This window comes from Natrix helvetica (genome assembly GCF_964273705.1).
Source record: "Natrix helvetica genome assembly, chromosome: Z".
Taxonomy (NCBI): Eukaryota; Metazoa; Chordata; class Lepidosauria; order Squamata; family Natricidae; genus Natrix; species Natrix helvetica.
The window spans coordinates 27753688-27776579 of NC_138554.1; the positions used below are offsets into that span (position 1 = coordinate 27753688).

At 40.4% G+C, this 22892-nt stretch overlaps 1 protein-coding gene across 4 annotated transcripts in view; it reads right to left on the reverse strand.

Annotated features, from left to right (window-relative positions):
• Window positions 1-2180: 2180 nt before the first annotated feature.
• LOC309382157 (uncharacterized protein) overlaps window positions 2181-22892 on the reverse strand; it is a 30328-nt gene continuing 9616 nt past the window's right edge. For 2 of the 4 annotated variants that reach the window (XM_081933679.1, XM_081933680.1), the window contains exons 3-5: window positions 22452-22578; window positions 14571-14639; window positions 2181-10844 (exon numbers count right to left, since the gene is read on the reverse strand). In XM_081933679.1, the coding sequence (XP_081789805.1) occupies window positions 9517-10844; window positions 14571-14639; window positions 22452-22578 (1524 nt within the window). In that variant the 3' untranslated portion in view covers window positions 2181-9516. The remainder of the gene's footprint in view (window positions 10845-14570; window positions 14640-22451; window positions 22579-22892) is intronic. The other 2 variants (XM_081933681.1, XM_081933682.1) reach the window with 2 other exon arrangements.

Below are 22892 nucleotides of genomic sequence, written 5' to 3' on the forward strand. Positions count from 1 at the left end.
AAACATGTCATTAATACCAGCTTTGTAAGGTTTTAAGTTAGACACTATCCTTACTTGATCAGTCTTCAGTCTTCCCTTTACCTAGGAGGAAAACACTCCCCCCACCCCCAGCCCTGCTTTCAAATTATGTTTTCTGGACCTTGATTAACAAAGCAATTCATTTAAGTAACTTTGCAACAGTGGTGGGTTGCAAGCAGTACGCCCTGGTACGCGTGTATCGGAGCCAGCCCGGAGCACCGGATACCATTCTGGTACGGTGCTCCGGAGGGCCCACCCACCCGCCCGAGCTTGTTACCGGTTTTTAAAGGCTTCTGTGCTTCCACGCAGGTGCATGACGCATACAGCTCCTGCGCAATGCTCCACGGAGCAGCAGAGCATCATGGAGGCACTAAGATGCATGCACGCGGGCATGAGGACGCCACTGGCCCCGTTCCAACCATACCGGTTGGAACGGGATTTGAAACCCCCCACTGCTTTGCAAAAAACCCAAATGTCATCCTTACGGCTTAATAGATTTGGACATGCAACTTTGCACAGAAAAAGCACATGATAAGAAGCTCAGATGCTTATTACTTATTGGAAGGCATTTATTTATTAGCATATTGGAGGGGAGAACTCTAGCATTAAAATGAAACAGTTTTCTTTGATGAATTTTGACTGGAATTCAGATTTGGTTCTTGGTCCTGTATATAGTTCACTTCCATTGATTTTTTTTTCTGAATTTCAAAGAAAGGACTTGGAGAAGTGAAGGCATGTACTTGGATTTAATATTGGGTGTAGCTAGGCACTCAAAGGCAGTTAGAAAAACATTAACGTTTTTGTCTTTCTTTGTTAGATGTGTTGCATAGACTTGTTCAACCTGTATATTAATGAACAATCTGGAGTTCGAAGAACACCACAAATCTCTGTGAATCTCGTTAGTAAAAAAAAGTTCTGATATTTAAAATATTGAAAACGACATCACAGTAAGGGCTCTTTTTATTGCAAGATTTACATTGTAAAACTAGGTAGGATTAATTTGTATTCATTAGCTACAAGTATGCCTTAGAAATATTGGAGTTTGATCGCGACCACTACAATAAAGTGAATATTGCAATAAAGTGAGACACATGATTTTGTTTGTTTGTTTCACAGTGAATTATTTCATATTTCCAGTACATATAATATTTACACCAGGTCTGAATTTTGATCACGTGACTGTAAGGATGCTAAAACAGTTGTAAGTGTGGAAAATGATCATGTCACTTTTTTCAGTGCCGTTGTAACTTTGAATGGTCTCTAGATGAAGTGTTGTAACTCAAGGACTACCTGTATTTTATTGCTAAAAAATGCTAATCATCACCAAGGCCTTCAGTGAGTGATAACCTTTTTGCTGGTGGAAGGTCTTGTAAAAAAAAAACACAATGTTTGTGAAGCACAATAAAGCGAAGCCCAATAAAACAAGCACTATATGCCTAACCTATGAAAGAGAAACATGGAAGTGGATCATATAAACTTAGTATGTTTAAATTTTAACCTAACAACCAAATATAAAAGGTGAGGAGTCACTCACAAATTTTTGGGAGGGTACATGATCCTTAGAATCTCTTTACATGTAGTCCTTGACTTACCACCCCAGTTGAGCCCAAATTGTCTCTTGTTAAGTGAGCTTTACCACATTTTACGACCTTACTTGCCACAGTTGTTAAGTGAATCACTGCAGTTGTTAAGTTAGTTATTCATCGAAACTGGCTTCCTCATTAACTTTGCTTTCAGGAGGTTGCAAAAGATAATCACAAAACTCCTGAATGCTGCAACCACCATAAATATATGCCAGTTGCCAAGGCTCCAAATTTTGACCACTACTATGGAATGCTACAACACTTGTAAATGTGAAAAACTGTCATAAGTCACTTTTTTCAGTTCCATTGTAACTTCAAAAGATTACTAAATGAATTGCTGTAAGTTGAGGACTACCTGTATCTTATTTTGATAGTAATAAAGTGCAGTGACAAAAAGCAGTCATCTGGAAAGGGGGGGGGAAAGCAGAGAAAGAATGACAAATAAGATAAAATCCATTATATTGGCTATCAGGATGCAGTAATGAATCAGGTTCAACATATTTAGGACTCTTCAGACAGACAAAACACAGTCGTATGTGCAAAAACAAATGAAAGCTTGACGTTTTTAGCAGGATTTTACTTTGCCTATGGAGATTCTCAGTCATCCAGGTCATAGTTGTTCCAAAAGTGCTTTTTCTTTTTTTTATTAATAAAGTTTTTTATTTTTGTACATCTCATTGAGTGAATGGTTTGATTCCTGGGTGTCATACAGTTCAATGCCAATAAACGTAACAGTATTATTCCTAGTAATTACATTTCATTTCCGTTTTGTTTTACTAACATGTAATTTCTACTATCATCCTTCAATTCTAAACCTTCTCATAGTTCTACCATACATTGTATCAGCTTAACATCTGTTTTTGCTATTTTCCCCCTCTTATTTCTACCACTATTTTAGCCCCCCCTTTCCCCATTCCCCTATCATTCTAATATTCAAAGACGTGATCCTTCCTTTTTTCATTATTCAATATTTCAATACGTACTTCTAGCATCAATCATGATCTTTCAAGCATTTATCAAATTACTTAATCCTAGCTTCACTGTTAATCACATTTTATACATATTTAATAAAACCCCTATTCAAATTCTGTTTATCTAATTTTTCAGCCTCTATACTTCTAATAATAATATACATTACATTACTACCTTATTAATATATATTCAAAAATGAGTTTTGTCTCACACCACATACAGAGCAGTTATCCAACTTACATAGTTCTAATATTCACACACATTATAATACACAATAATTGTAATAATGTTTTTCTATAAACAGTTCACATTTAACATAAGGTCTTATTTATTGTATAGGTCTCCAGTAATTTTTAGGTAAATACTTATAATCCAACAATGTAAAAGGTCCCAAAGTTGCACAGTTCTCCTTTTATCAGCAGATGGTGCTCAAACTTCAGCTTGCCTCTCTGCGTAGTGCTGATTTTAATTATTTTAAATTTGTAAATCCAGGAGGGCAACATTTATAATAATAAAAAACAAGCTCCAGATCGAATTCCAGTATTTTTTAAAATACCTTTTCAATACCACATCTTCACTTTGAAAGTTCAATTTTCTTTTCCTTGGTTTTCTTTCAAAAAAAAACTTCTCTTCTTAAATATTCTGATTTTTTTAAAATGTGCTTTTTCCACTGCTAGCCAATAGTTCCAATATGCTTCCCCCTTGAATTTCTTGGGGTCACTTTTCAATAAAAAAATAGTCTTTTACCCAGTTCACAAGCCACTCACTTTCACTACTCCTGCACAGTCTTAGGTTTTCAGGCTGTCTTCAGCTTCATGGCAGCCATGTTTGCTGCCGCTGCTCCCTGTCGTCGGCTGAGGGGGCTTTCCTAGTCAGGGGGGGAGATGCGGCTCCCCTCTACCTGCTAGGTGGTCCCCCTTTGCATCACCACTCCTTCTTAGTGGTTATGGTCCAAATTAGGACCCTCCAGTAAGGAGAGATCGTAGCTGACCACAGAATTCACGGATCAGGCTTCCGAAGGCGCCGGAAGTGCAACCAGAAGTTCCCAAAAGTGCTTTTTCAAGAGGCAACTGGACTTTCTGGTTTTAAGATATTTCACTTCTCATTCAGAAACATTTCTTCAGCTCTGAATAAGCTTCTTTGATGAGAATGGAAATGTCTTTAGTTGCCTCTTGAAAAGGCACCTTTGGAACTATTTTATTTTGCAGTGATAGCATAATATGACACTGTGTCTTATGATTAAACACTATGGGTAAACACTATGTTTATATTTACTTTGTTTAAATTAACATTATAAAAACAAAGAATTGCTTCAATGAGCAGAAAACTGTTCTTTTGTTTACACCACTTGGCACGTATGCTCATGTTCCCTTCAAAAATAGTTTGAATGGAAGGCTTCTGACTTCACCTGAACAATACCTGCTCTGCATTAAAGCAAGCACATTGGGGTCTTTAAAAGCTACATTCACTCCTTTAATGAAGAGCAAAGACATTTTGTGCTTCTGTGTTTCCAAGATCTAATTTATTTATTCTTAATCATATTCAAAGCTTTAAAATGTCTTCTTGGAGCTATAGATTGGCCTAATCTGTGTTTGTAAACTGGAAGTGGGAGATAGAAAACTAAAGATCCTGGAGATAAGATTCTTGGCTTTGGTGCCCACAAATGAATTATATATTCTAAAAGATCAATGTCAGCACTGTATCCTGGTTTTATCTTTAAAGCATCAATCAGAAAACACCTAAGCCTATAAAATGAGAAGAGTTTGTGGGAAATGTCCTTACTGGGTAGAGTAAATGATACTTGAATTGGAAATTATGGGGCAAAATGTTTGCATCCCTGTTTGTTTTCTAGAGAAAGTAGAGCTCTCCATCCCAGCCAGCTTTCCTAGACAGGTGGGAGACATGCCTGGAGAGTTGCTGGATCCTGTAAAAATATATGTGAAGAATAACCATAATTAGCTTTCAGAAATGGTGGTCTCCAAATGTGATGGACCAAGGAATTCTGAAATTCTCAGCCAGCTTGGCTGCCTGTCTGGGTGTTGGCTTCCCATATTGTGAGTATGCTGCAAAATTCTGGATATGTTTAAGCCTGTATTGTGTGAATAAAAGTTGCAAAATGAAATATTTCTTATCTTACTGCATTCGTTAGGAATTCTTTTTAAAGTGATCCAGATGGTATCAAGTAATGATCTGACAGATTTGCTGAGTCACTGCGAGATGTCTAAGTAGTCCTCAATTATAACCCGAGTTCTCTAAATTTCTGTTGCTAAGCAAGACAGCTATTAAATGAGTTTCACTGCATTTCATGACCTTTCTTGCCACCATTGTTAAGTGAATCACTGCAGTTGTTAAGTAAGTAATATGGCTGTTACGACTGTTAAGTGAATCTGGGTTGTCAATTGACTTGCTTGTCAGGTCACAAAACGTGACCATGGGACCCCAGGACTTTGCAATTGTCATAAATGAGTTAGTTGCCAATTTTGAGCGTGTGACCATGGGGTTGCTTCAGCAGTCATGTGAAAAAGAGTCATAAGTCACTGCTTTCAGTGCCATTGTAACTTTGAATAGACACTAAGTGAACTGTTGTAAGTTGAGGACTATCTGTATTTGGTAGATAAAAAGTATTCCTGGGCTTCTAATTGTGTGTGTGAATAAAAGTTGCAAAATGAAATATTTCTTATCTTACTGCATTCGTTAGGATCAGCTTTAATGAACTCTTGCAGATACTTGTAAACCATGATCACAGAAGAATTTGGTCTTAAAAACTATTACTTTGCAATATATCCAGTTCAAGATAAATTAGTAATCATCATAAGCACTTGGTTTTAGAAGTTTGCATTCATTAATTGAAGCAGTTGCATGCTACACATGCTTGCCGTTAATAGGTTAACAATTGATGTCTGCACAAAACATTTATCTTGCTGAAAACATCTTTACTCTTCAGCTACATGTTTGTACCACATTCCTCTATATTTTGTTTTCTTGGGAAAGTTAAAAAAAACCTTTCCCTGAAGAAATTGCTTGCAGGAGGTGTCAAGTTGCATCATGTTTAGCTGTTAAATCGTCTTTCTACTAAATGTAAACCAGCAATTAACTGAATTCTGTACTAATTGTAGAGGCACAGAGTATTCCATGCCAGACAGATTTTTGCTGTTTTTGCTTGCCAAAGTCAGATTTGATGTGGCTCAAAAGTGCTTCCTTAATAATTAATATTTGACTGTTAAATTACAGTATCTGAGTAAATGTGGGGGAAAAAGGATTAAAGTTTTAAGTAATGTAAAAAGTACCACAGAAGAAAATTCTATCAAAATGCAAACTAGAAGAGAATCAGCTACAAATCCCACGCATTTGTTGTAATTCAAATATATTTTAAAGTATTTTTTTAGAGTAGCATTTTTTTAGGTTAAGGATTTCTGTACTCTGTAGTATGATGTAGTGCATGAAATTGCTGGATCAAGAGCCTGGAGAGGCAGTCTTGTCAATCACCTTGGTTCAGTCTCTCAACTTTAGGAAAAAGGCAGTAGTAAATCATTTCTGAAAATCAAAACTGCAGGGATTTAATCCTTTAAGCACCAGGAATCTGGTTGCCTCAGTGGATCATAACTCTTTGCATCCAGCCTCATTTTAATAGTATAATGGAATGTTTCATGACATAATTTCTAGCATTTTACCTGACGTTTTCCTAAATCTTACTGCTATTGTCAGTCGCTTTGTTGAAAGGAAGAGCAGGGAATAATTTAAAAAGTAATATAATAAACTACTGTATGATTGCCTAAAATTGTGAGGATGAAGCAGTTTCTTTTGAAAATCTTGAGCTCCCTCTAATGGCATAGTTTTTGAATTGTATGAGATAAATATATTAAGGCTTTTTTCCCTCCAGAAATATTGTTACCTCATAATTTCCACCTAGGGTGTCCCTTTTCTGCAAATTATGGGTGTTGCAGTGCAGGACTTCAGCAAGGTACTAGTCCAAGGAATCTCTTGCATAAATAACCCTCTAAGCATCATTAGAAACAAACAGGGTTTTTTTTTTTTTAAAAAAGGATTTGGAATTATAGATTACAGATCAGTTGGTATGCAAACCAGAGCTGTTTGTAGGATTAGGAATCATTGTATTGTACCGCCACCCACTCCCACGGGTTAATCCAGTAACCAGGTTAAATGCTTAATAGGTTAAATATAGTCAATGACTGCAGGAACACATTTCAATTTCACTTAAATCTGAGAAACCCTCGCAAGAAAGCAAATTCTCTTTCAACAAACCAAATGAGTGCCAACAGAAAATGCAGAATTAGTGTACAAAAGCACAGCTTGGAGTAAAGGTATTCTTGACTTTTATGAACCATCCTCTCGTTCCTTTCTGCAAGGGCCACAGCCTGGAGTTAGTCCTCTCTTCAGAAACTGCACACACGAGGCACTAATTGTGAAAGTTCTTTATTCTGAAGTTATTTCCAAAAGGATGTTCATTCTTCAGGGATTCCATACTTTCCAAGATGGATTAAAAAAAATGTTGGTGGGGAGATCTCCCTTATCATTACAAAGCCAATACAAAGAGAGAGAAAAGATCTTAGAACAAAAACTGCCACAAAGTGTGGTCTTTCACCTCCAACTCTTCTGAAGGTACCTTTTCCATTTCAGTTTCAAAACTCTTTCTCTGTTCACATTTGATAACAGAGTCACAAAAATATATTCTTCTTTGTTCCTATATAGAGGCCAAATATTTTGCTTTCTTAGTTTTATGTCCAAATAGTTTTAGGGAGTAAATCCCCCTGAAAGAGTGGAATATAATTCTAAGTAAATAAACATAGGACTGAACCATTTCAGAAATGCAGAGCTAGAAGGTTAAGGCAACATCTGTTTTCCAACCCAAAGCCTTCACATCTCAAATAATTCCCTCCACCAAGAGGCTACGTTGGAGGTACAAAATATATACACACACACATAATATATAGTCCCCATAGAACCATCACTATGGATTGCCTTCCAGAAGAGGCTGTGTGAACATTGTCATTCCTCATGACATTTTAGAAATATTGTAGGTTTTAGAGCCTTTCATCATCTCTGATAATTTTGATATTATTTGATGGTGAAGCAACAGCTTGGTCCAGCTGTTATTTGTAGTGATTTTACTGTACTACAATGTAGTTTGTTTTAATTCAAGGCCTTACTGGATTAAAAAAAAACCTGATAAATACTTTCAAAAAATAATAAATAATAGTTTAGCCTTCCTACATCTGCTATCTTTCTATGTGCTGGATTACATTCCCTCCACCAAGAAGCTATGTTGGAGGTACCAAATATTTCCCATAGAACCATTACTCTAAAAAAAAAAACTTTTACAGAAAAAAAAACCCACCCATCATTCTGGATTGCCTTCCAGAAGCGGCTGTGTGGATATTGTCATTCCTCACAACATTTTAGAAATATTGTAGGTTATAGAGCCTTTCATCATATCTCTAATTTTAATATTATTTGATGGTGAAACAACAGCTTGGTCCAGCTGTTATTTTGTAGTGATTTTACTCTACTGCAATGTAGTTTGTTTTAATTCAAGGCCTTATTGGATTAAAAAAAAAACCAGCTAAATACTCTCAAAAAATAATAAATAAATAATAGTTCAGCCTTTCTACATCTGCTATTTTTCTACATGTTGGATTACAACTCACATCACCCCAAAAGCATGACCGTGGTGGCTAAGGATAAAACTAAATGCAATTCTAGAGATCTGCAGAGTCCCAGGTGGGGGAAAGCTATAGCAATATAGTGAAAGTGAACGTGCTCTTCTTTTCCTCTGAAGCAAGCTTTCTCAACCGTGGTCAATTTCAGATGTGTGGACTTCAACTCCCAAAATTCCCCACCCAGCACACCAACATTCTGGGAGTTGAAGTCCACATATCTGAAATTGACCACGGTTGAAAACCACTGCTCTGAAGGCCCAAACACTGCTTTATTTCTTTAAAGTAATTTAGCCCCCCAGGAAAGGAAGGACATTTCACCCAGATTTCCCAAGAAAAGAGGAAAGGAAAAACAGAAATGCCATGGAGAGTGAAAGTATCTCAGAGAAAGTATCTTTGGAGAGCCTCCCATGTTGTCTTTCAAAATAGATTGATTAGCTGATTTCTTTGCCTTGGGAGGATTGTTAGAAATGAAGAATTGCCACTGAAGTAATAGGTTGTTGGATTTAATTCCAAATCAGACTCTTGCACATAAAGAGGTTTTTATTATTATTATTATATTATTATTATTATTTTAAAAAGTGGGAAAGGTCAGCTTTCCCCACTGCAACAGCATAAGAGTGGGAAAAGTATTACTGGTTTCTTTCTACATACCAACAGTGTAAAAGCAAAGAGTGCCCTGGCCTGCAAGGAACATGATGGCCCCACAGAGTTCTCTCATCACAACAATCCCAAATTGACCCACATATGTGCCACAGAAAGAAGTGAAGAAAGTGAGAAAAGCAGATTCTGTCCAATACCCCACCACAATGTGTTCCAGGGAACAAACACTGCTCTACCTGCTACGAGTAGCAAGGGGAAACCCATCCTGGTTATCAAATGTTTCTTTCCCGCTATCAAAGCTCTGTAGGAGCCAGATCTAAAATTAGGATCACGGGGCTAACCTGGCCAACAATCTACCAGATCTGTTTCTGGGAGCAGCCCTGTTTTTCAGCCCAACTACAGAGCAATTCATAGTCAAGAGGACAGTGTAGACATCTTGTCCCAGAATCCTTTACAGCGTTTACACAATTCGCAGGCCCTGTTGTGCTAGTATTCTCTGCCAGGCTGTATGGAATCCTGAAACGTGTGCCTCTTGGACCCTGTCTGTGATACAGACCCTGGTGAAATAATATAACCACGAGAATCTCTTCCAAATGTTGTGATCGAAGTGTCCCACTCACCCATCCCATGTTCCTTCTGAAATTACTTCTCTACCACCCAACGTGTCAAATTGTGACATGGATAGGATTCAGGAGAGGATCAACGAGGCTTTCTGCGTTAGGAGGGTTCATCATGTCCAGACCTTCACTGGACTCTCTCAAATGGATCCGCTGATGGTACATCATGCTGTGTCTCCGCCTAAACCTCACTCCGCACTCACCACACTGATAGGGTCTTTCTCCAGTGTGAATTCTAAGATGCCGAGTGAGGTGCGACTGTCGGCCAAACCGTTTCCCACATTCTATACAAGGGTAGGGTCTCTCGCCAGTGTGGGTGATCCGATGCCGAGTCAGATGGGATTGCCGACTGAAGGTTTTCCCACACTCGGTGCAAGGGTAGACCTTGGTTCCCAGGTGGGTCTTCTGGTGTCTCGTGAGACCATAGAGATCATGGAATATTTTCCCACACTCTGTGCACTGGTAAGCTTGCTTCTCAGTGTGGGTTCGCTGGTGAGCGGCCAGCTCCGAAGGCCATATGAACCCCTTCTCACACTCTGTACAGAAGTAGCGTTTTTCTCCTGTGTGGATGCGCTGATGGGTGGCAAGTTCCGATGGCCATCGGAACGCCTTGCCACATTCTCCGCAAGCATGGCGTTTCTCTGCCATGCCAGCTCGTATGTAGGGAGGGTGATGAGGTGGCTGGCTGATGCTATTCTCACAATCAGCAATGGGAGGCAAACTGTTGCCTGCGTGGATGCTCTGATGGGCTGTCAGCTCTGAGGGCCACTGGAATCCTTTCCCACACTCGGGACAGAGGTAGTGCTTGTTTTTGTTGTGAGTTTTCTGATGAGCGGCGAGTTCAGAGGGCCACCGGAACCCTTTCCCACATTCAGGGCAGAGGTGAGGCTTCTTGACTGTGTGAGGTTTTACCATCTCACCATTGGGAGGAGCTTTCTCACCTGTAAAAATATTCTGGATCATACTGAACTCAGAGGGCCACTGACCCAAAGTGTCAGCATCCATGGTGTAATGCGGCTGTTCAATGGCATGGATCCTCTGGTGGATGGCTAGCTCCGTGGACCACCGGAATCGCTTGCCACATTCGGTGCAGACATGGCACTCCTCACTCATGTGGGTTTTCTGATGCCTGGTGAGATGCGAGGCTCGACCAAACTGTTTCCCACATTCAGCGCAGTGATAGGATTTGGGCCGGGTATGGACTTTTTGATGTAGGGCCAGTTCCGATTGGCAACGGAAACGCTTCCCACATTCAATGCAAGGGTGCCGTTTCTCTCTTATCCGTATCCTCTTCGGAGCCAAATGCTGCACTCCTCCATTGAGTCTTTCTCCAAATATCACCTGAGGATCTGCCCTGTTGGGAGTCTGGGCACCTGCTTTGATATGGGAATAAGAGAGAAATCAAGGTTTATAGGCATCACATAGCTTTGCTGACTCAATAAACCATTATTAGCCAATTTATATTCATTCATTCATAGGGGAAACCATGATTAGCCAAGTTACTAATTCAGTTTAGGTCAATTGACTGAATTAATTATGCCTACACAAGAGAAACTTACGCAAGCAAAACACATTCTTGGTTTTGAAACATCACACACATACCCACTCATATCCAATAAGCGCTTCCATGGAAGAGCCTTTTCATTTTATCTTACACAGCAGATAATGTCCCTTCTAAAGTGGTCTCATCTCTGCAGCTTTTCTTAGCTAGACTTCTCAACCTAAAACTATGCACATGATTTGAGACTTCATCTTCCATAGGAGAGGATTTACTGCAGCACCTGGTTCATCTGCTCTACTTGTGAAAGCTAAAGAGGGGTGAGGCTTGGTTAGTATTTTAGATGGGAACTGCAAACTAGATTAAGCAATCAGAAGTCAGCTGGGCCATTTATCCATGAAATCGCCAGGAGTCAAGCTCTGCTTGAAGATTTCACCTCATTTTTTGGGGGGGGGGGCATTGTCAGAAACTCTAGTTGTAATCCCATTGTATTTGAGATTACAGAGAGCTCTGGTGGTGCTGTGATTAAAGTACAATATTGCAGGCAAACTCTGTTTACAGTTTGGAGTTCGATCCTGATCGGGCTCAAGGTTGATTTAGCTTTCCAAGATCGGTAAAATGAGGACCCAAATAGTTGGGGGCAATGTGCAAATAATGCTGACATTGTAAATCACCCAGATAATGCTGTAAAGCACTATGGGGTGGTATATATGTCTAAATGTTTTTGTTATTGCTATATTTAGGTCTCCATTTAGACTAATCATTGTAATAACATACCTTACACATGATAATAACATACAAACAGAAAGACACAATCCAAAGTTTTATCCAAAGCCGGGACGGTAGCATCTACAGCAAATGGGAATGATGCCCAAACATGCAACCCCTGATATCATAACACAAATGACACAAGTAGATATTTGGGTTAAGACATCTGATACAAATTCAGAAGTTAGGACATTTGTGTGATGACGTTTATCTCACACAAATTATTAGTTATCTCCTTGCAGATGCTACAAGCAAAGAACTAGTGGCTTTTTAGCTATGGTTGGGATTCCCATCTCCCAAGGGCAAAGGTCAGGAATGATAAGAATTGTATAGGTGGTCCTCTATGTGTGACAATTGAACTCCAAATTTCTGTTGTTAAGTGAGATGTTTAGTGACTTTCTCCCCCATGTTACATTTCTTGCCACAGTTGTAAAGTGAATCACTGCAGTTAAGTTAGTCACCCAGTTGTTAAGTGAATCTGGCTTCCCTATTGACTTTGCTTGTCAGAAGGTCGCAAAAGGGGATCCCATGACCCCAGGAACACAAATATGTACTAGTAGCCAAATATCTGAATTCTGATCATGTGACGGTGAGGATGCTGCAAAGGTCATAATTGTGAGAAATGGTCATAAGTCACTTTTTTCATTGCCATTGCAAAATTGAACAGTCATTAAATGAACTGTTGTAATTAGAGGACTACTTGTAGTTGATATTCAAAAAGACAAGCAATTCCCCCAAATGATTTAATGTTCAGTCTGAATGATTTTTTTTAAAATTAAAAAGTGATTCTTTTGTTCCTTATAAAGACAGCCAAATTTTGCTAGCTTCAGACACTATAATTTCCCTCTGTCCCATGTACTTACTCCAGAGTAAGACATCACTGAGTTTAAAAAAAAAAGCTTGCTGCTTAGTCTGCATTAATTAATAATCCATATAATTGACAATTAGCATTCATTAAGTTGACTAAAACAACGTAGGCCTTTTAATGGGCGAAATAGCCTCTTTGTAACATTTAAGGCATTTCCCCCAAAATACAAGCCTGTATTGCAATTCAACCAGACAGCATAAATAACAGTACATCTGGTTCTTATATCTTTCAATTATGTTCATATTTTTATTATTATTATTACTACTATTATTAAAACATATATTTCTATCTCCTATTACTATGATAGCATGGTTAAGCAATATTGGGAAATTTTTTTTAGAAACTAGACATAGATGGCTGGAATATATTTCCAACAGTAGGAATTACAGATAGTCCTCGACCACAATTGAGCCCAAAATTTCTGTTACTGAGACATTTGTTAAATGAATTTTGTCCACTTTACGACCATTCTTGCCACAGTTGTTAAGTGAATCGCTGCAGCTGCTAAGTTAGTGACCCAGTTGTTAAGTGAATCTAGCTTCTCCATTCACTTTGCTTATCAGAGGGTTGCAAAAGGGGATCATGACCCCAGGACGTTGCAATTATCGAAGATATGAGTCAGTTGCCAAATGTATGAATTTGGATCACCTGACCATAGGGCTAGCCATAGCAATAGCACTTAAGACTTATATACTGCTTCACAGTGCTTTATAGCCCTCTCTAAGTGGTTTACAGAGTCAGCATATCAGCCCCAACAATCTGGGCCCTCATTTTATCCACCTCGGAAGGGTGGAAGGCTGAGCCAACCTTGAGCCTGGTGAGATTCGATCTGCCAAACTGCTGGCAGCAGAAGTAGCATGCAGTACTGTACTCTAACCACTACCACTACCACTGCTACAATGATCGTAAGTATAAAAAAGGGACATGTCTCTTTTTTTTCAGGGCCGTTGTAACTTTCAACGGTCACTAAATGAACTACTGTAAATCGAGGACTACCTGTACAACATCCAAGTCCCTGGCTGAAATTTTGTCAGCTGCTCCCCCACAAGACTGCCATCTTAAATGGAAGAATTGGAAGCTTCTTATTTTCACCATGATCGTGCCGGACAAGCCCATGCTTGCTAATGCATTAAAAAGAAAGGATTTGTCATCTATTTGTCTGGTACACAATTATCAAAATAAGATTATCCTGATGCAGAAGAAAATCTGAATTCATCTGCTTCGTTGGTAAGTACTAAATGAGCTAGAGGGCCATTAAGGACAGCAGTCTTCAGGCAATTAGCAAACCAGTGCCTTTTACTAATGAGACTGTTTTGGAGCACAAAAAACTGTAAAGCATTTTCGTTGTTATAGCCAGGCTGGCCAGCCTCTTGACAGCTGAAGCCTGCACTCAGAATGGGTTTGGAGGAGGGAGATTAATATCACATCGATTCAAAATAAGTTGGGTCAGGAGCAGGGTGGATAAAAATCGACGTGTTTTTTTTTTTCTTAAATTAAAAATCCAATTTTTAAAATTTGATTTTTTTTTTTATTCAAATCTGATTTTTAATTTTTTTTAATCAAATACATATTAATCAAATGCTTTTGGGAGTAAAAATCTATCTAAAGATAGCTTTCCATTTAAGATACATTAATAATTTAGTTTATTCAGCATGAAATGGAGCTTAGTTATGTAGCATGAGGAGGGGCTGTATATTCTGCAATATTGGGACTGTTCGGTGAGTCAACAGCAGGTCAGAGGAGGAGCTGCTGCAGGACAGAGATGACAGTCGCTCTTTAAAAATCATGATTTAAACCGAGTTGATTTAAATCAAGCCTTTCTACTAGTGATTTAAATCATGATTTAAACCGACTTGATTTAAATTAAATCCACCCTGGTCAGGAACCCTTATTCCGAAGTAGAAAGCCTCATCCTCTTTGCAGGATTTCCTCCTACATGCTGCTGTAGAAGGAAAGGTCCTGACTCACCTGAACCTCCTCCTCCTCCTCTTCCTTCATCTGCAGAAGAATCCCAGGTGGCTTCTGTGTCAGAAGAACCTATGCAAGAAAGGAAAAAAGCCAACCCTAAAGCTTACTTGGAAACATGCCTCAGGATTTGTAAGGAATACTCACCATCACAAGACTTTTAAAAAGATCTTTTGGAAGGAAAGCTGGCAAATCAAATCTTTATTAGGGTCAAAGATCAGCATTTTGGAAAGCTGGCAGGTTTCTGCTTGATAGCAGGTGGTTAGTAATTGTCTGTGTTTTTCAAAGACTTTGGTAACATTGTGGAATCCATGGCCAAGGAAGCACAAGAATGGATTGCATCATCCAGGGAAAATGAATGTGCACTGTTCCAAATTCACTTCACCGGAGTTCCATGAAAAAAAGAGGTCTCTATATTGTTTAATTGTAGCCCAGTTGAAAAAGAAAATTGTAGGAGGAAGTGACATCCTGGCGTCTAACAGCTGCAGGAGAATGGAGCTCTCTGTCCCCTGCGCTGGCTTCTGCTTGTTCGTGGGCTTTGAAAAAAGCCAAAACCTCCTTGGAGGGGAGGTGAAGCTAAGGAGGACCATCCTGTGAGGTTCCAGGGGAGATTGCAACTCTCCTGAAGAGCCTCGGGGCTTTTTTCTTCTATGCCATGTTGAGAGAAGAGACAGCTTAAGATGGCTGTCACAAAGCCGGAGACACCTTAACATCCAAGAAGAGTGCTGATGCAGATTTGGTTAACAGTGTTTGGAACTGGGTGAGAAGAATCCTTTTTAATTCAAAGTGTAACCCCAAAAGAATATTCAGGAAAGAGACTCATAATTACAAGTCGTGGCGACCTATCTATTTTGAGTAAAATCTTAGAACTTTGAAAGGGAAGAGAAAGAATTAAAGGAAGAAAATAAAAAAAATTGCTAAAATACATAAGATTGGATTTTTAAATTGGACATTAAAGGAAGAAAATAAAAAAATTGCTAAAATACATAAGATTGGATTTTTAAATTGGACAGGAGTTGGGTGTTGGATAGGCATTTTAAAATGATGGAACTATTTATATAAAAAGTTAATACCACATTTAAATTTTGCAGTATTATAGTAAATTTGTATAAAGAAGAATAAGTTTGAAAGCTGATTTAAGAGTGCCAACTGTTGATAAAGGAAGGTACAATATATCCCCAAAATCCTGGAAGAACATGGCTGTGGAAATTTAAGTGCGAGATTAAGAAACCCCTAAAAGCTTCAAAGTAAGACTAAAATGGCAGAAGGATTTATGAAGGTTTCATTTTTTGACTAATTAGAGGAACAGACTAATTAATTTAATTTTGGGATACAAAATCTCTTGGACATTGGATAACGAATCACTTGAGAACTGGCTTTAGTTTTGAAAACAAGATTGTTAGACAAAAAGAAATAGAATTAAAAAAAAATTAAAAAAATGAGTAGAATCCGGGAAGAAATTGCCATTAATCCTGGATTTTAAAGACACCTGACAAGAGGATGTGAGGAGATTTTGAATAAAATACAGAACATAGATGAAAAGTTGGAAATTACAGCAGAAAAGACAAGGAGAAACCAGGACCAGAAGTGGGTTCCTACTGGTTCGGACCGATTCAGCTGAGTAGGTAGTAACTTGGCCTGCCAAAGCCCAAACTGTTTCTCTCGGGGACACCATAGGCGCCGCCATCTTGTTTTTTGCTTCTGCGCATGCACAGCTTTTTTTATAATATTGTGCATGCACATATAGCGCATTATCAAGCATGTGAAGGAAGTGCGCACATAGCACTTCCCTGAGCAAACTGGCAGCAGCAGCAACTGGAACCCATCCCTGACCATGACGCTCAGGAAGAGGAGTCAACTGAAAGTAGCTGAAAAAACAGAACAGATGAAACAATAAGCCAGATGGCAAAACAAAAAGGAGATAAAAATAAAAATAAGAATGATTGATGAAATAAACTAACGGGAGAGTATTTTAAGGGAAATTAAACAGGAAATAGAACTATAGGGAATTTTCTTGGGAGAGAAACAGGGGTAGGAGTAGATAATTTGAAATTTAGACAATGAAATAGGGTAGAGAAGGGAGAAATATTTAAGAAGATTGGCCAAGCAGTGCAAGCAGATAGAGTAGATCCAAGAGAGGAACATGGAAGACAAGCTAAGAAAGGGAAAATCAAAGCTTTAAAATGGGTGAGAGATGATGGATTAAAAAAGAGAGGGGAATATTTCCTTAAAATAACAGTGAGAGAAGTTAAAATGAGGTTCAAAGTTAGAGAAGGGGGGTTAATGTAATATCCCCCCCCCAGGTGAATTAATAATAATAAGGGAACCTAGGCTTTTAATGGTGACAATTTTGAATATATTTGAATAAAATTGTTGCTTTAAAAAAACATATAGAAATATTGAATAAGCAAAAGATTGAAGAGTATAACTTAATATAAATATGTGTATTATTAGTATAACCATAATTTGTTAAAATGTAACAAATATGACTATCAACATTTTATTTGTAGTAAAAGGAATATGTAGAATTTGATTGGCATGAAAATAACATATTGAATTATTGAACAAGATAATAATGAAAGATTATAATTCAACAAAACATATGTATTATTACTATTAGAATTATATAACTTGTCAAATATAACTAAGATGAACATTGTTTTATTTGTTTTAAAATGGGATTAGAAGGGATATTTTTTAAATATAACAGTGGCATAATTAAAAATTAGAAAGGGGAACAATGGAAGTTTATAATCCAATATAGATCAGTGTATGTTTGTTAAACATAACAAATATGATTATTGGCATTCTATCTGTAGTAAAAAGAGTGTTATCAAGAATATGGATATTGGCAAAAAAAATAATGTATTGAAATATTGAATAATTAAGGCAAGATTATAATTCAACAACAAAATATATGTATTACTGCTAAAAGTCTTTAAGATTGTTAATTGTGTTGAATATGAAGTTTTTATTTGTACTAAATGTAACTCTGATTGTTTTATTTGTACTAAATGGTTCCATACTGTTCACATAACGATGTGTATGTAAAAAAGAAAAAGGAAATTGTAGGGGTATAACTTGGTTGTTATGTGCAAACTATAGGCTTCACAAATAATGTCCATATGTTCCTGTGCTTGTCTTGATATGCATTTACCATAGTTTGATCCCCAACCAGCTTTCAATTCTGCTTTAATGATTCTATTGTTTATACAAAACAGTTTATTATACTTGAGAAGGATGTCTATGGATATTCTCAGTCATCCAGGTCATGGTTGTCTCAAAGGTGCATTTTCAAAAGGTAAGTGGACTGTGTTTTTTTCCTTTGAGGAAGAAGAAGTTTCGCTTCTTATCCAAGAAGTTTCATCAGTTTTGGTTGGATTGGCGGGGGAGGCGGGAGAATGGAAGGATTAGTTCTGACAGGATGCTGGGCTGGAGTGGGTACAGAAGGATTACCCTATTTTTCGGAGTATAAGACGCACCAGAGTATAAGACGCAGAAAGGTTTTGAAGAGGAGAAAAAAATTTTTTTAGCACTCTGCAAACCTCCCAAAAATGGCTCGTTTTTTGGCGAAAACGGGCCCGTTTCCCCCCCACCCAAAAAAGGCGTGAATAGCCTTTAGGGAGATTGCAGAGGGGGAGGCCAAAAACGAGCAAAAGACAGCCCGTTTCTTGTAAAAAAAGGGGGGGGGGCATGGATAGCCTTTAGGAAGCTTATAGAGTGCTCCTGGGGGTAAAATTGAGCAAACAAACGTGCCTTTTTTGCTCATTTCTGCCCTCCCCAGCCGCCAGGAGCTCTCTAAAAGCTTCCTTCAAGGTACGCCCAGCCATTTTGGTGAAGGTGGCAGGGTTTTGGGAGGCAAAAAATGCTATATTCAGTGTATAAGACGCACCCAGATTTTCAGCCTTTTTTTTTTTTGAGGGAAAAAGGTGCATCTTATATTCCTAAAAATGCGGTATATTTCTTTGCAGTCATCTGTTCATTAGCACTCCCTCTGAGAGCCACTGAGGCCATTTGGGAGTTTATCTGTGCCCTCATGGTCAGAATGCAAATGGGTGTGGAATCTTCTTGGAACTGCAGAAAGGATTGCATTGTAGACAGGAGATAGATGCAGAGGTGGCATTCAGCCAGTTTGTACCGGTTTGCCCGAACCAGTAGTGGAAACTGCCCACCGGCCCTGGCTCTATGCCGTCCTGTTTAGGCACATTTTCAAACCAAAGCGCATGCACGGAAAGCCGAGAGCACATGTGGAAGGCCAAGCGCATGCACGGATGGGGTGAGTGTGAGCAAAGTGAGCATGCGCACGCTCACATTTGTCAACTGGTAGGAAAAGTAAGTGAATACCACCCCTGGATAGACGGTGTCGTAGTCCTTCCACTCTGTTGAGGGAACGCTGTTCAATTCACACATAAATAGCCTTTTACCCCCCCCCCCCTTTTAAGCTAATGGCCCTCTCTATCCAGAATGTGGATTTCCAAAGTAGAGACCATCTATGTTAGAATTGAACAGCACTCTCTCAACAGAGGGAGAGGGATACCACACCATCTATCTCCTGCTTACAACAGTTCTTTTGGCAGTTCCAAGAAGTTTCCACACCCATTTGCACTCTGATTCAGGTGACCCTGAGGGCACAGATAAACCCCAAGTGGCCTCAACGGCTCTGTGAGAGAGCACTAACCACCAGATGATTGCAAAGTAATATAATCCTTCCATTCCTCCCAAACATCCAGTCAGAACTAATTCTTTCATTTCTGCCCACCCCCAAATCAGCCAGCCAGAACTGATGAAGTTTTTTGGGTGAGAAGTGAAACATTGTCTTCTTCCTCAAAGGAAAAAAAAACACAGTCCACCTGCCTTTTGAAAATGCACCTTTGAGACTTGGAGGATATCACAGCAGACCATGATTTTGTCCTACAAGAAAAAAAAAGAACAGAATTTAAGGCTCATTGCTTTGACAGGTCTTCAAAACTATGGCTATGAATGATGACATCTGGAGGACACTGGACTGAAGAAGCTAATAGCAATAGAACTTCGACACCATATTTTTTGGAGTATAAGACGCCCTGAAGTATAAGACGCACCTTAATTTTTGGGGAGGAAAAGAGGAAAAAAAGTTTCGGCCTCTGCCTACCAGCATCCGTCAGTATTAATCTAGCTAGCGTCCTTGCAGCAAACAGAAAATGGCCAGGTCAGCCTTTCCCCCCTGTCTCCCCTGCCGTTGGCTGCTTCACCTTTGTCTGCGCGTGGTAGGGAAGAACTCGGAGGGAAGCCTGGGTGTGTGGGGGAAAAGAGAGTGTGGAATGCCCCCCCCCCAGCCCTGATCAAGCAGTTCTTGCAGGCCAACTGCCAGGGGAGCAATCCATGGAAACTTCATAATGGGAAGAGTGGGGGGGGGACTCCTCTGGCCGCGAAGCCCACACTCAGCGACAGGAGCCGAAGCAGCCTTCTGCATGCCAGGCTTTTGGAATCGGAAAGGAAAGCGTTTCGGGTGGCAGCGCCACGATTCCCTCCCCTTTCAGATCTGCCACCTTCCTCACGCACCATTTTTGGAATTGGAAAGGAAATTGCCACTCGGCGTCCTGCTTCTCCAGATGACTCAGGCGGAGAGTGGTTAGCTTCTGACGGATCTGGCCAGGAGGAAAGAGAAGAAGGGCGTGCTCTCTTCCATTCCAAAAACGGGGCATGCGGAATCAGCCTCCGACCGAGGCAGCAAAGGCAGAGGGGCTTGTTGGGAATGAGAGATGGATCTGGTCAGGGAGAACACGTACCCCATTTTTGCAATCGGGGAAGAAAAAGAGCTTTTCAGGCGGTGGGCGGTTCCAGGCCGTGAGGATTGCAGCTCTATCTCCCGGGCCAGGAGAAGCTGGGTTGTCTGGAAAAGCAGAGATGCCTAAGGAGCTGCTAAGCTCCCCCCCCCCCACTTTTTAAAAATTCAGGCCAAATTGTTTCGGGCGCAAAGATTCTTCTTTGCAAAGCCACTCATTCTTTGGCTAGTCATCCTTTTGGCGGTTAGACTGACCTTACAAAGCGGGGAGGGGGACACTTTGGGCAACACCTGCCATCCCCCCATGAATATGCAAGAGGCGGCCTTCAGAGATCCCCTCCTTTTCTTTCTCTTCTGCCTTCCCCCCCAACCCACCATTTTTTCTCCCCTCGGCTACCCATCAGCTACTGGCTGTCCTTCCTTCCCTCTTAGACAAATTGCTTCCCCCTCCTCCCTCAGAAAGGGAAGGAGACCCCCCTCACACACACACCTATGGACGACCCCATTTCGGCCTCGCTTCATTAAAGTGGAGCGGCCCCTTCCCAACCTGCAATGTGCAGGCAAGACAAAAACTCGCACCACACGCTTCCCCCTCGCCGTGCTCTCAAAAACCCTCATTGTGTGCCCAGCATCTGGTCCCGGCTCATTCACCTCCACTGCCCCCCACTTTTTCATGGTGCGTCCGGGGCCAGGCACGGGCCTCCCACAAAGTTCGCTTCTAGGCCCCCCCGAAAAGCCTCCCCAATGGTCATCTGGCCTCCTGGGCTGGCCAGGGGTGAAGGCAGCTAGACAACACACACACCCGCCTGCCTAAAGCTGTGCGGCTCTAGAAGAAAAGGCGGCGCCGAGTCTTCACTGGAGGAATCCACCACGACCAACACACACACACTCCCTGCCCGCTGCTCAGAGTTCCCACTTGCCTGGCTCCCTCCAAACATAGCCCGGTCCAGATTAATCCTTGACCCAGGTGGAGGGCGGTTGGTTTCTGCTCTTGACCCGGGAGACAGATCTGACCAGGGGGAATGCATGCCATGTTTTTGTAATCAGGGAGGAAAAAGAGCATTTCAGACGACGGGCAGTTACAGGCTGCGGGGATCACGGCGCAACCTGGAACTGCCAGTTGCCTGAAACGCTCTTTTTCCTCCTCCATTTAAAAAAATGGGCATGCATTCCTCCTGGCCAGATCCATCTCCTGTTCCCAGCAAGCCCCTGCACCTTTGCTGCCTTGGTCGGAGATTGATTCCGCACACTCTGTTTTTGGAATGGGGAGGAAAAAGAGCGTTTCAGGCGACGGGCTGTTTCAGGCTGTGCTGTGATCCCTGCAACCTGGAACCGCCCGTCGCCTGAAACGCTCTTTTTCCTCCCTGATTGCAAAACGGGGCATGCGTTCCTCCTGCCCAGATCCATCTCCTGGATCAGGAGCAGAAGCCGAACACCCTCCACCTGGGTCCTTTGGAAGAGGGGCAGGTGAAGCAGGCGCTGTGCAGGAGGCATAAGGCAAGATGACTCACTGCTTGGCTTTTCGCTTCTCCAGACAACCCAGCCGGAAGCCGGTCGGCTTCTGCTCCTGGCCTGGGAGATAGTTCTGGCCAGGAGGAATGCATGCCCCGTTTTTTGCATTCGGAGTATAAGACGCACCCAGATTTTCACCCTCTTTTGGGGGGGGGGGAGGAGAAAGGTGCATCTTATACTCCGAAAAATATGGTATATTCTACTTCACAGTGCTTTTACAGCCCTCTCTAAGTGGTTTAGAGTCAGCATATTGCCCCCAACAATCTGAATCCTCATTTTAACCTCAAACGATGGAAGGCTGAGTCAACCTTGAACCTGGTGAGAGTTGAACTGCTGAATTGCAGGCAGCCGACAGGCAGCAGAAGTAGCCTGCAGTACTGCACTCTAACCACTGCGCCACTACCGCTCTTAAATTTAGCTGTTCTTAAAAGTATACTTAGTCATCTGTTAGGATTTTTATCAGTATATACATTTTAGATCCTAGGTGTTTACTATTTTATATAATCCTTGAACGGTGGGAATGCATACATCAATAATAATTTTAAAAATGCATTTAGAGAAAGAGAAGCAATTGAAAGCACTAAGTAGGTGGATTGATAGTTCCTTACCAAGCAAACATATGTCTCCATCAACCTGCTGTCCAGTTTCCATGCATATATCTCCATGCTCAGTATCTGAAAGGACTTGGTCTTCATTAGGAAATGTCACCACTACCTCCTCAAATAAGTCAAAATCCTGAAGATTCATCAAAGAGGCACAATTAACAAAACCAAAGATAAACTTAGTTTAGTATTAGTTTAATACTAAACTAAGCACACTTAGAAAAATAAAAATAAACATTTCCTCTCTGAAAAAGAAAATAAAAGGTGTTATAAGTTTGGGCGCAGCTCTCTCAGAAGGTCTCTATTGCCCATACAGACCTGGTTTTTCAGCAGGAGGTTAGGGGAATATTTACATCTTATTTTAAAACTCCATATTCCTGGATGGGTTTAAGTAGAAGGTAGTTGGCCATCTGCAAAGGATGCTGTAATAGATTCCTGCACTGAACA